General features: G+C 42.5%; 1 protein-coding gene across 1 annotated transcript in view; it reads left to right on the top strand.

Moving 5' to 3' along the window:
* itga9 (integrin, alpha 9) overlaps positions 1-12,727 on the top strand; it is a 134,322-nt gene that overhangs the window by 105,906 nt on the left and 15,689 nt on the right. Inside the window, exons 21-23 of the mRNA XM_071409365.1 lie at positions 189-272; positions 1,691-1,799; positions 4,948-5,055. Of these exons, the coding sequence (XP_071265466.1) occupies positions 189-272; positions 1,691-1,799; positions 4,948-5,055 (301 nt within the window). The remainder of the gene's footprint in view (positions 1-188; positions 273-1,690; positions 1,800-4,947; positions 5,056-12,727) is intronic.

Below are 12,727 nucleotides of genomic sequence, written 5' to 3' on the forward strand. Positions count from 1 at the left end.
TTAGCAGTGGAAAAAAGAAGACCTTTCTTTCTTTGGACAGAAGAATTTAAGACCTAGCTAACTTTCTCTTTCATGTTGCTGTCAAGAATACAAAGATTTGTACTTGAATCACTATGCTGAAAATTGGCATCGTTAATGTATTAACATCTACTATATGTTAAATGCCTGTTATTGTTTTCTTATTGTAGTGCCAACCCTGAACATAAACTGTTGGACAACACCTTGGATCTATCTATCCCACTGGTCCATGAGGTAGACACAACTATCACTGGGTAAGTGGTTCAAAATGCGCAAGAGGACAAAACATAATGACTTTGTCTGCAATGGGAGTGGTCTGCTAACTGTAGACATACTGTAAGCCATTCATTACAGTTAGGCCAAACCATAGAGATGGAAAGATCTTTGTATCTGTGCTATTACGGCATCTGTGCCAGCATGGGCAGCGCCACTAAGGCTATCTCCATTATAAAGTAGTCAATTTTCTTCTTATTTTGTGTTTAAAAAAAGCGTAAAGCTAATATTGGTGATTTACCGCCATCTGCAGGGCTGGAGTCCTGAACCAAATATTGTAATTCATTTATTGTGGCCACTAGATGGCGGTGATATAGCTTAAAGCCATTTACAAACCATAGCACCCAAGAAGAAGACCATGCTCTGATCGTTGGCTGATCACTCCCAACCCATAGGAATCCCCGCCCAGTTGACTACTTTAAAATGGTGGAAGCCCTCAATGGCAATGCCCATGCAAAAACGTGTTATATCAAAGTTGAATCCTCTAACTATATCTATGGGCCAAACACACTACATTCCCATACTGTCTGGGTGCGTAGACTGAATTTATGCTACCCTTATGCTATCAGATGAAGTCACTAAACAACACCATGGATTATTCAAATATACAGTATCAAGCAGCTTGGACTGCATGCTAAAATGGTAGGCTAAAATCATAAAAAATCATAAAATCAATAAAGTCACTCTGTTTATTTTAACTGTATCAAGATTAATATAAACGGTCACATTAAGATCAAAGTGATAGTCAAACTAACGCTCAGTTTCTCTGCTAGTTTGTGTGTGCCTGGTCTCTACAGCTCTGTTCTAAGCCTCTTAACAGATTAAAGACACCAGACAGACAGAGCTGAGTTACATTATCAGACAGCATTATCAGACAGCAGAGCTGTAGCTGAGCTGTTTCCTCTCTGTGGAGGAACTTGGCCATTTGGACATTGCGTCTCTCTCTCCATTTTCTCTGATTCATACTCTCTATTTATGTCTGTCTCTCTCTGTGTCTCTTGTGTCTCTCTCTGTGTGTCTGTCCCTCGCTCTCTCTCTCTCTCTCTGAACTAACTAACTCTCTGATAAAATGCAGCTAGAGATAAAGGGCTTTCAAGCTGATATGTTCCATTCTCACAACAACAGAACAGCCTTCCTCCCCCACAGGACATGAAGAAAACATCTGGACAACACACCTGTCTTTAATCACTCTCTCTCATTTATGTATGAAACATACAGACCTACACAAATTTGTTATTAAAAAAAAGTGATTTGATATCATGAATCTGTTGGTAATGTGCAATACCAATTACTGTCTGTCTGACTGACTGTTAGTTGAACTGTCTAACTGTCCATCTGCTTGCCTGTCTGCCTTGCTGCCTGCCTTTCGGTCTGTCTCTGTCCGTCCGTCTGTCCACAGTGTGGTGAACCCAACGTCCTTTGAGTATGGGAACTCCATCGCTGCCTCTCGCTTCGTCCAGCTGGAGGACATGGAGTGTAACTTCCAGCCACTCAACTTTACCTTTCAGGTACTGGTGACACCCCTCCCCCCACCCCCTTTATTTGATTTATTTCACACTGGGGTGATAGATGTGCAGAAGATGAGTGTGCAAGTAGCGGTACTGGGGTGCAAAGGAGCAAAATAAATAAAATAAATAACAATATGGTGATGAGGTAGTTGGATGGTCTATTTACAGATTGGCTATGTACAGGGGCAGTGATCTGTGAGCTGCTCTGAAAGCTGGTGCTTAAAGCTAGTGAGGGAGATATGAGTCTCCAGCTTCAGTGATTTTTGCAGTTCGTTCCAGTCATTGGCAGCAGAGAACTGGAAGGAAAGGCGGCCGAAGGAGGAATTGGCTTTGGGGATGACCAGTGAAATATACCTGCTGGAGCGCGTGCTGCGGGTGGGTGCTGCTATGGTGACCAATGAGCTGAGATAAGGCGGGGTTTTACCTAGCAACGACTTATAGATGACCTGGAGCCAGTGGGTTTGGCGACGGATATGAGGCGAGGGCCAGCCAACGAGAGCATACAGGTCGCAGTGGTAGGTAGTATATGGGGCTTTGGTGACAAAACAGATGGCACTGTGATAGACTGCATCCAATTTGCTGAGTAGAGTGTTGGAGGCAATTTTGAAAATGACATCGCCGAAGTCAAGGATCGGTAGGATAGTCAGTTTTACGAGGGTATGTTTGGCAGCATGAGTGAAGGAGGCTTTGTTGCGAAATAGGAAGCCGATTCTAGATTTAATTTTGGATTGTAGATGCTTAATGTGAGTCTGGAAGGAGAGTTTACAGTCTAACCAGACACCTAGGTATTTGTAGTTGTCCACATATTCTAAGTCAGAACCGTCCAGAGTAGTGATGCTGGACGGGCGGGTAGGTTTGTCCAGCGATCGGTTGAAGAGTATGCATTTAGTTTTGCTTGCATTTAAGAGCAGTTGGAGGCCACGGAAGGAGAGTTGTATGGCATTGAAGCTCGTCTGGAGGTTAGTTAACAGTGTCCAAAGAAAAGCCAGAAGTATACAGAATGGTGTCATCTGCGTAGAGGTGGATCAGAGAATCATCATTGATGTATACAGAGATAAGAGTCGGCCCGAGGAATGAACCCTGTGGCACCCCCATTGAGACTGCCAGAGGTCCGGACAACAGGCCCTCCGATTTGACACACTGAACTCTGTCAGAGAAGTAGTTGGTGAACCAGGCTAGGCAGTCATTTGAGAAACCAAGGCTGTTGAGTCTGCCAATAAGAATATAGTGATTGACAGAGTCGAAAGCCTTGGCCAGGTCGATGAATACAGCTGCACAGTATTATCTCTTATCGATGGCAGTTATGGTATCATTTAGAACCTTGAGCGCGGCTGAGGTGCACCCGTGACCAGCTCGGAAATAGATTGCATAGCGGAGAAGGTACGGTGGGATTCGAAATGGCCGGTGATCTGTTTGTTAACTTGGCTTTCGAAGACCTTAGAAAGGCAGGGTAGGATAGATATAGGTCTGTAACAGTTTGGGTCTAGAGTGTCTCCCCCTTTGGAGAGGGGGATGACCGCGGCAGCTTTCCAATCTTTGGGGATCTCAGACAATACGAAAGAGAGGTTGAACAAGCTAGTGATAGGGGTTGCAACAATTTCGGCAGATAGTTTTAGGAAGAGAGGGTCCAGATTGTCTGGCCCTGCTGATTTGTAGGGGTCCAGATTTTGCAGCTCTTTCAGAACATCAGCTATCTGGATTTGGGTGAAGGAGAAATGGGGGAGGCTTGGGCAAGTTCCAGTGAGGGGTGCAGGGCTGTTGACCGGGGTCGGGGTAGCCAGGTGGAAAGCATGGCCAGCCGTAGAAAAATGCTTATTGAAATTCTCAATTATCGCGGATTTATCGGTGGTGACAGTGTTTCCTAGCCTCAGTGCAGTGGGCAGCTGTGAGGAGGTGCACTTATTCTCGATGGACTTTACAGTGTCCCAGAACTTTTTGGAGTTAGTGTTACAGGATGCATATTTCTGTTTGATAAAGCTAGCTTTTGCTTTCCTAACTGCCTGTGTATACTGGTTCCTAACTTCGCTGAAAAGTTGCATATCGCGGGGGCTATTCGATGCTAATGCAGTACGCCATAGGATGTTTTTGTGCTGGTCAAGGGCAGTCAGGTCTGGAGAGAACCAAGGGCTATATCTGTTCCTTGTTCTACATTTTTTGAATGGGGCATGCTTATTTAAGATGGTGAGGAAAGCACTTTTAAAGAACAACCAGGTGTCCTATACTGACGGAATGAGGTCAATATCCTTCCAGGATACCCGGGCCAGGTAAATTAGAAAGGCCTGCTCGCTGAAGTGTTTTAGGGAGCGTTTGACAGTGATGAGGGGTGGTCGCTTGACCGCAGACCCATTACAGACGCAGGCAATGAGGCAGTGATTGCTGAGATCCTGGTTGAAGACAGCAGAGGTGTATTTGGTTAGGATGATATCTATGAGCATGCATGTGTTTACGCATTTGGGGTTGTAACTGGTGGGTTCATTAATAATTTGTGTGAGATTGAGAGCATCAAGCTTAGATTGTAGGATGGCCGGGGTGTTAAGCATGTCCCAGTTTAGGTCACCTAACAGAACGAACTCTGAAGATAGATGGGGGGGCAATCAATTCGCATATGGTGTCCAGGGCACAGCTGGGGGCAGAAGGTGGTCTATAGCAAGCGGAAACGGTAAGAGACTTGTTTCTGGAGAGGTGGATTTATAAAAGTAGAAGCTCAAATTGTTTGGGCACAGACCTGGATAGTAAGACAGAACTCTGCAGGCTATCCCTGCAGTAGATTGCAACTCCGCCCCCTTTGGCAGTTCATTCTTGTCAGAAAATGTTATAGTTAGGGATGGAACTTTCAGGGTTTTTGGTGGTCTTCCTAAGCCAGGATTCAGACATGGCTAGGACATCCGGGTTGGCAGAGTGTGCTAGGGCAGTGAATAAAACAAACTTAGGGAGGAGGCTTCTAATGTTAACATGCATGAAACCAAGGCTTTTACGTTTATAGAAGTCAATAGAGAGTGCCTGGGTAATGGGAGTGGAGCTAGGCACCGCCCCCACCATCTCTCTCTAACCTCAATTCTCTACCTCTCAAACCCCTGACTTTATATTACTCTCTACCCTCCACAATCTTTCTCTCCCTAATATTTCCTTCTTTCTCATCTTCTTCCAGGTGATCAACAACGGCCCCAGCAGGCTCCCTGGCTCCATAGTGGACATCAGGATCCCCAACCGGCTGGCTGGCAATGGGGCCGACATGTTCCTCATCATGGACTCACAGGTCTGTCTGTCTGTCTGTATGTATGTATCTGTCTGTCTGTATGTATGTATCTGTCTATCTATCAATCAACCATCTGGCTGGCAAAAGGGCAGACGTGTTCCATAGGTGTGTACCTCAGTCTGGCCTACCTGTCTGCCAACAACAGTCTTTTTACCTGTCCATCCATCTGTCCAAATTATCGACCGGTATCGACATTATTTACCAATCCATCCATCCAAAAGCAGTCTATCAATCAAATTAAATGAATCAGATTCATGTATAAGGTCCTTTTTACATCAGCAGACGCTACAAAGTGCTTTACACCAAAGGCGTCGTCCGCATGCTTCCCAGCCAAAACAGTTGGTGCATATATTATAGCCCTATTGTGACGGTTTTACTGGGGCAGCTCAGGTAATGGAATTATGTGCACGGGCACAAATCACCACATCTGTCATTTTAGTCCTGTCCGAATCTTCTATGTCAGTCATTTTTACTTGGCAGGAAGGTTATTATCCCAGCCCTAAAAACCTACTGTTTTTCAGAAAACTCCCAGGTCCTCTGATAATACTTATCCTGTGTGAATCATCATTCCTGTGTTTTAAGGGATATTACAGAGTTTAACAGGTGGAGCACCCAGTTTGGGTAAGAACAGTTGATAAATTGCCAAATACGTCAGGTAATTAAATGTCTGTGTAGGTTGAAGGAAGTGAATTGATATGCATTATTATTTTGACTGAAGGCCATCAGGCCAATATTAGGCTATCCCTAGACATTTGAAATATCTTCTCGCCTAGAGAGCCTCCAGGCTTCCTTCATAGCGGTCAATTTTGAATGAGGAAAACAAATTATTACAAGGGCAGTTTGATAAAACTAATCCCATCCAAATCGTCCACTGGAAAAACGGGCATGCTGGGGTAATAATTACATAACCGACGTTCTATAGTAATTCTAGTCCCGTGCAAATAGGGCTCATGACGGTATTTTGTGACGTTTTTGTTTGTTTTGGACTTCGGTAAGGTTTTTTTTCGGCTGTTCGGGCACACATCATTCTTTCTCGAGGCAAGCCAAGGTCAGTAGCCGAAGTCTACGCCCCTTCGACGGTGATTGGTCAGCAGTAGGGATTCTTCAATAAAGTATTTTTTTGTCATTAAACGAGAGATGACTTGTTTTTATGCACAATTTGTTATTAAGAAATACTGCACTAAACATCTTAGTTAAATGTAAAATTGCGTGACTGAGATCTCCTCAGCAAAAACATCAAAATGAATGACAGATTACTTGAGTTTAATTCTAACAATTTTGAGGAAGTGTATATTGGCTACGGCATCTCAAAGTGGACAAATAGTCCTATTGGCGCTTTTTTTCTAATTTTTCAAGCAAAGGTCTTTTATGTTAGGTCAGCACCTAGTCACAGAAAAACACAGCCATTTTTCCAGCCAAAGAGAGGACTACAAAATGCAGAAATAGAGATAAAATGAATAACTAACCTTTGATGATCTTCATCAGATGACACTCATAGGACTTCATATTACACAATACATGTATGTTCTGTTCGATAAGTTCATATTTATATCCAAAAATCTCAGTTTACATTGGCGCGTTATGTTCAGTAATGTTTTGCTTCCAAAACATCCGGTGATTTTGCAGAGAGCCACATCAATTTACAGAAATACTCATAATAAACATTGATAAAGAATACAAGTGTTATGCATGGAATTATATATAAACTTCTCCTTAATGCAACCGCTGTGTCAGATTTCGAAAAAGCACACCATGCAATAATCTGAGTACAGCGCTCAGAGACCAAAACAAGCCATACAGATACCCGTCATGTTGTGGAGTCAACCGAAGTCAGAAATAGCATTATAAATATTCACTTACCTTTGATGATCTTCATCAGAATGCACTCCCAGGAATCCCAGTTCCACAATAAATGTTTGTTTTGTTCGATAAAGTCCCTCATTTATGTCCAAATACCTCCTTTTTGTTCGTGCATTTAGTTCACAAATCCAAATTCATGAGGCGCGAGCACTAGGTCCAGACGAAAAGTCAAAAAGTTCTGTTACAGTTCGTAGAAACATGTCAAACGATGTATAGAATCAATCTTTGGGATGTTTTTAACATAAATCTTCAATAATGTTCCAACCAGAGAATTCCTTTGTCTTTAGAAATGCAATGGAACGCAACTAACTCTAGGGGGCGCGCGCAAGACTGAGCTCATGGCATTCTGCCAGACCTCTTACTCAATCAGCTCTTATTCTCTCCTCCTTCACAGTAGAAGCCTGAAACAAGGTTCTAAAGACTGTTGACATCTAGTGGAAGCCTTGGGAAGTGCAATTGGACCAAATTTTACAATAGGCAAAGACTTGAAATCCTACAAACCTCAGATTTCCCACTTCCTGGTTGGATTTTTTCTCAGGTTTTTGCCTGCCATATGAGTTCTGGTATACTCACAGACATCATTCAAACAGTTTTAGAAACTTCAGAGTGTAATATGCATATATTAGCTTCTGGGCCTGAGTAGCAGGCAGTTTACTCTGGACACCTTATTCATCCAAGCTACTCAATACTGCCCCCCAGCCAACAATCGTTCGGTTTGCCTAGCCAAGTTCAGCTAGGCGCCAGCCGAACTGAAGCATGCTAATGCTTAACCGAGCCTAGACTTCAAAGGGCAAGCAAAAGGCTAGTGAAAAACTTCCTAGAAGGAAGATATCTAGACAAGAACCAGGCTCAGAGGGGAGACCCATAACATTATTTCACTGTCTATATGTCCAACAGCAGTCTCCCCACACTATTTACACATTCGCCCAAACATCAGTACCTCTGGCGTTATTTATTGTTTTATCGACCTGTCCACATCCTTTGTTGCCTTTATCCTACTGAATGAAGTCTATCACTCTTGTTTGCCTTCATGGCCGAGTGCTCTGGATCCACAGTAGCAAACACTTTAATACAAGCTGCTAGTTTATCTGTTTCGGGTCATGGAACACAGGACCTGTTAGAACAGTGCGAGGCACCTTTTGAGGCCCCCCAAAAAATCTATAAAGGGGAAAGAAATGTTGATACAGCTACTATAGCTAGCCTGGCTGGGCGACCATTTTGTTTCAGAACAACAGTGTCTCATTTAGGCTGAGAAACTCCATACCCTCAGTGGGTGCTGTGTTATCATAACCCCTCCATATAGGTAGATCAGGGGAGAGCTCAACCTGTTAATTGTGTTGACTGTGTGAATGGGAGGACTGGAGCAGAGAGTGCAGACTGTATCCCACCCTGCGTCACCACATCTGGAATCAATTGGAAGGATCAGATAGCTTGCATGGAACTAACGGGGAGATGGTGGGGGGAAACGGGGGGTAATGGGACACCTGCAGATCATTCTACTATTCTATAACATCCCCAACGTAGATTTGGAGTCACAGCGATCAGAAACTGGGGCCCTGGTCAAAAGTAGTGCACTACATAGGGAATAGGGTGCCATTTTGGATACACACTTTGTCTGTGTTAACACTGTCTGAATATGTAGTCTCTCTGTCCTATAGGGATAAGGAGAGGTCATTTTACAGTGAGATGTTCTCCTCATACTATATTTCAGCGTGACAGACATCTATTAACAGACAAAATAAACATGCAAGAAAAACGAGCAAAAAAACTTGGCGCATTGCGGTTTGTTTGATTTCCAGTCATGATCTTACATTCATCCTAACGTATTGATTTCAGTGTAAAAAAACAACAAGGTAACCCTTTATTTAGGAGCTCGGTTTAAGATTATACTTACCTGGGATTTGATTGGTATTAAAACTTTTAGTTGGTACTCATCCCGGATCCGGGAGCACCCCCCACAGTAAAAAAGCTGACTAGCATAGCCTAGCATAGCGTCACAAGTAAATACAAGCATCTAAATATCATTAAATCACAAGTCCAAGACACCAGATGAAAGATACAGATCTTGTGAATCCAGCCATCATTTCTGATTTTTAAAATGTTTTACAGGGAAGACACAATATGTAAATCTATTAGCTAACCACGATAGCAAAAGACACAACTTTTTTTTCTCCACCATTTTTTTCCTGCATGGGCAGCTATCACAATTTCGACTAAATAAAGATATATATAGCCACTAACCAAGAAACAACTTCATAAGATGACAGTCTGATAACATATTTATGGTATAGGATAAGTATTTTTAGAAAAATGTGCATTTTTCAGGTATAAATCACATTTCTACATTGCAGCTGCAATCTGAAATAGCGTTGGAAGCAGCCGGAATAATTACAGAGACCGACGTCAATTACCAAAATACTCATCCTAAAACATTTCTGAAAAATACACAGCATACAGCAATCGAAAGACACAGATCTTGTGAATCCAGACAATGTTTCAGATTTTCTAAGTGTTTTACAGGGAAGACACAATATGTAAATCTATTAGCTAACCACGATAGCAAAAGACACCACTTTTTTTCTCCACCATTTTTTTCCTGCATCAGTAGCTATCACTAATTCGACTAAATAAAGATATATATAGCCACTAACCAAGAAACAACTTCATAAGATGACAGTCTGATAACATATTCATGGTATAGGATAGTTTTTTTTTGAAAAATGTGCATATTTCAGGTATAAATCACATTTCTACATTGCAGCTGCAATCTGAAATAGCGTTGGAAGCAGCCGGAATAATTACAGAGACCGACGTCAATTACCAAAATACTCATCCTAAAACATTTCTGAAAAATACACAGCATACAGCAATCGAAAGACACAGATCTTGTGAATCCAGACAATGTTTCAGATTTTCTAAGTGTTTTACAGCGAAAACACAATATATCGTTATATTAGCATACCACATGAGCTAACATCACCCAGCATTGAATCAACCCAAAAGGGTCGATAACGTTATCGCCACCAAAATATATTAATTTTTTCACTAACCTTCTCAGAATTCTTCAGATGACAGTCCTGTAACATCATATTACACAATGCATATAGAGTTTGTTCGAAAATGTGCATATTTAGCATCAAAAATCTTGGTTATGCAATGTAATCTGTCAAAACATGGCATGCATTCGGGCCGGCGCCATCTTAGAAAGGCACCTATGATTACGATTATTTATCGATTAGATTGACTAAAAAAATACAGGTTGGACAGCTAATGAAAGATGCATTGGTTATTAATGCAACCGCTGATTTAGATTTTTAAAATTAACGTTACTAGACATACAGTGTGCGTTACAGCCAGACTAGTGCCGCAATAATGGCCGAAAAATGCGTTTACATTTTTCCACATAAATACGGAATAAAATCATAAATAACTCTTACTTTTGGACGAGCTTCCATCAGTATCTTGGGCAATGTGTCCTTTGTCCAAAAGTATCGTTGCTTTGTTGTAAAACGACCTCCTCAACTTCAGAACTAGCAGCTAACGATAGCTACACGACACACACATGCCCAAATCGTCAAACGCAATACTAAGGAAATTCAGAAAAATAGCAATATACTCGCATAAACTGATATAAATCGGTTTCAAATAACTTCGTTATGATGTTTCTAACACCTATATCGAACTAAATCACAGACGGATAGATCTTTGATCAATAACGAGAGCTTTTGAGCATGCGATTCTGATGTCCTCCCTTGCGCCCTGGCGAGCGTCAAAAAGATGGGTCATCTCACTCCATTCCCTTTTATAAACTCTGACAAACACGCAGAGACACCATTCCACTTCTCATTGGTTACTGACATCCAGGGGAAGGCGGGTGCAGTTCATGTCAAGCCATAGGGCACACACAGAGTTTAAAACTGATCCGAGATCAGAGACTATTTTTCAGAGCTTCGCATGTCCTGTCATGAGTTTCGCTGTAGAAAGAGTTCTTGTTCACCCACAGACATAATTCAAACGGTTTTAGAAACTAGAGATTGTTTTCTATCCAATAGTAATAATAATATGCATATTGTACGAGCAAGAATTGAGTATGAGGCAGTTTAATTTGGAGACGATAAATGCTAACGTTGAAACAGCACCCCCTATATTGAGAAAAGGAATCTGGTAGCAATGGATACAAAATAAATAGACATAATTGGTTAATTAGTCCAACACCTGTCTGGCACCAAATGGTGGGCTACACACTGACGCCAGAAACAACATTATTTTTCATGTACAATAATGATGCAGTCGTAAAACAAAACCAGCTTTTGAGAGTCAACAATGTCTTTATTGATATAATGTATCACAGCAAAATGAGCTGTGGTCCTTACTCTAGGGAAACTAAACATACCATCAATCTATTCAGAATTCCATACCATTAAATTCTCTTTCAGCAGGGAGTCTCTCTCCTCTCTCTTTCTCTCTCCTCTCTCTCTCCCTTTCTCTCACTTTCTCTCTCTCTCATTCTCTCATTCTTTCTCGCTCATCTCTCTTTCTATCGCTCTCATTCTCTCTCGCTCTCTCTTTCTATCTCATTCTCTCATTTTCTCTCATTCTCTCTCGCCTCTCTCTTTCTATCCCTCTATCTCTCTTTCATCTAACAGACAGAGTTAAAGTTAGCCCACTGTATGAATCATAATGTCTGTTCAAAATGGCATCCTATTCCCGACAAAGTAGTGCCCTATATAGGGAACAGGGTGCCATTTGGGACACAGGCATGACTCTTTCTCAGGCAGTGGATTGAAGTAACAAAAACACAGGACACCCTGGACAGTTAAGCCCAAAGTCATAAAAGTGTAGCGATTGTAGATAGAATAAAATAGTGCTCTGAAGGGGTAGAGAGGAGAGAGGTAGTGGGTGGTATAAAACAGACAATGGAGAGGTTATAGGACACTTCCCCTTCTGGATAAGAGAGAGGGTGAGGTTGTGAGAGAGAGAGAAAGAAAGAGGGGGGGGTCGGGGAGAGATGGAGAGATCGAAAAAGGGGATGAGAGAGGGAGAAAGCGAAGGATCGGGGAGAGATAGAGAGAGAGAAACAGAGTGTAGAGAGAGACAGAGGGATAGTAGAGAGAGAAATGGTGGGGGAGGGAGAAAGAAAGAGCGACAAAGAGAGAGATATGGGGGGTAGAGAGAGAGAGGGGAGAGGCAGAGGAAAGGGTAAGCAGAGAGAGGAAAGGGGAAGTGTTCCCTGGGGGTATGGTTGGTGGTGATAAACCACCCTGGCTCTAAATCACTCCATATGGGAAACCTGTCAGGGAGCGGCACCGTCTGTCGCTTTCTACCCCCACCTCCTGCCCTCCTGCTGGGGGACAGAACTTCCTCTCAACCCCTAAGACCCATAATCCTGGGACATCGGCAGGAGTAGCTGACAGTATGCCTGATAGACAGGCGTACGTCCCAAATGGCACCCTACTCCCTATATAGTGTACTACTTTTGACCAAAGCCCTTGGGCCCTGGTCAAAACTAGTGCACTATACAGGAAGTAGGTTCCCATTTGTGACAGAGGCAGTCTCCACATTCACACTCTCAACCTCACACCCTGGGGACCCCTACAAGCTGAAGGCCGAGTCCGATGAACCAGTCAGACTTTTCTCATCACTCACCGACGGTCCCACAGGCACCCAGTCCTTGTACTTTTTAAAACAAGTAAAAACCATGTTAAACCAATAAGCATATTGTTAAACCTTTAACATTATGAGAAATATATTTGTATGAACATCAGTGGGTCTTAAAAATAACATTATTGGGCTCTCGGGAGAGTCCTCCTAT

This window comes from Salvelinus alpinus, chromosome 7 (genome assembly GCF_045679555.1).
Source record: "Salvelinus alpinus chromosome 7, SLU_Salpinus.1, whole genome shotgun sequence".
NCBI classification, from domain to species: domain Eukaryota; kingdom Metazoa; phylum Chordata; class Actinopteri; order Salmoniformes; family Salmonidae; genus Salvelinus; species Salvelinus alpinus.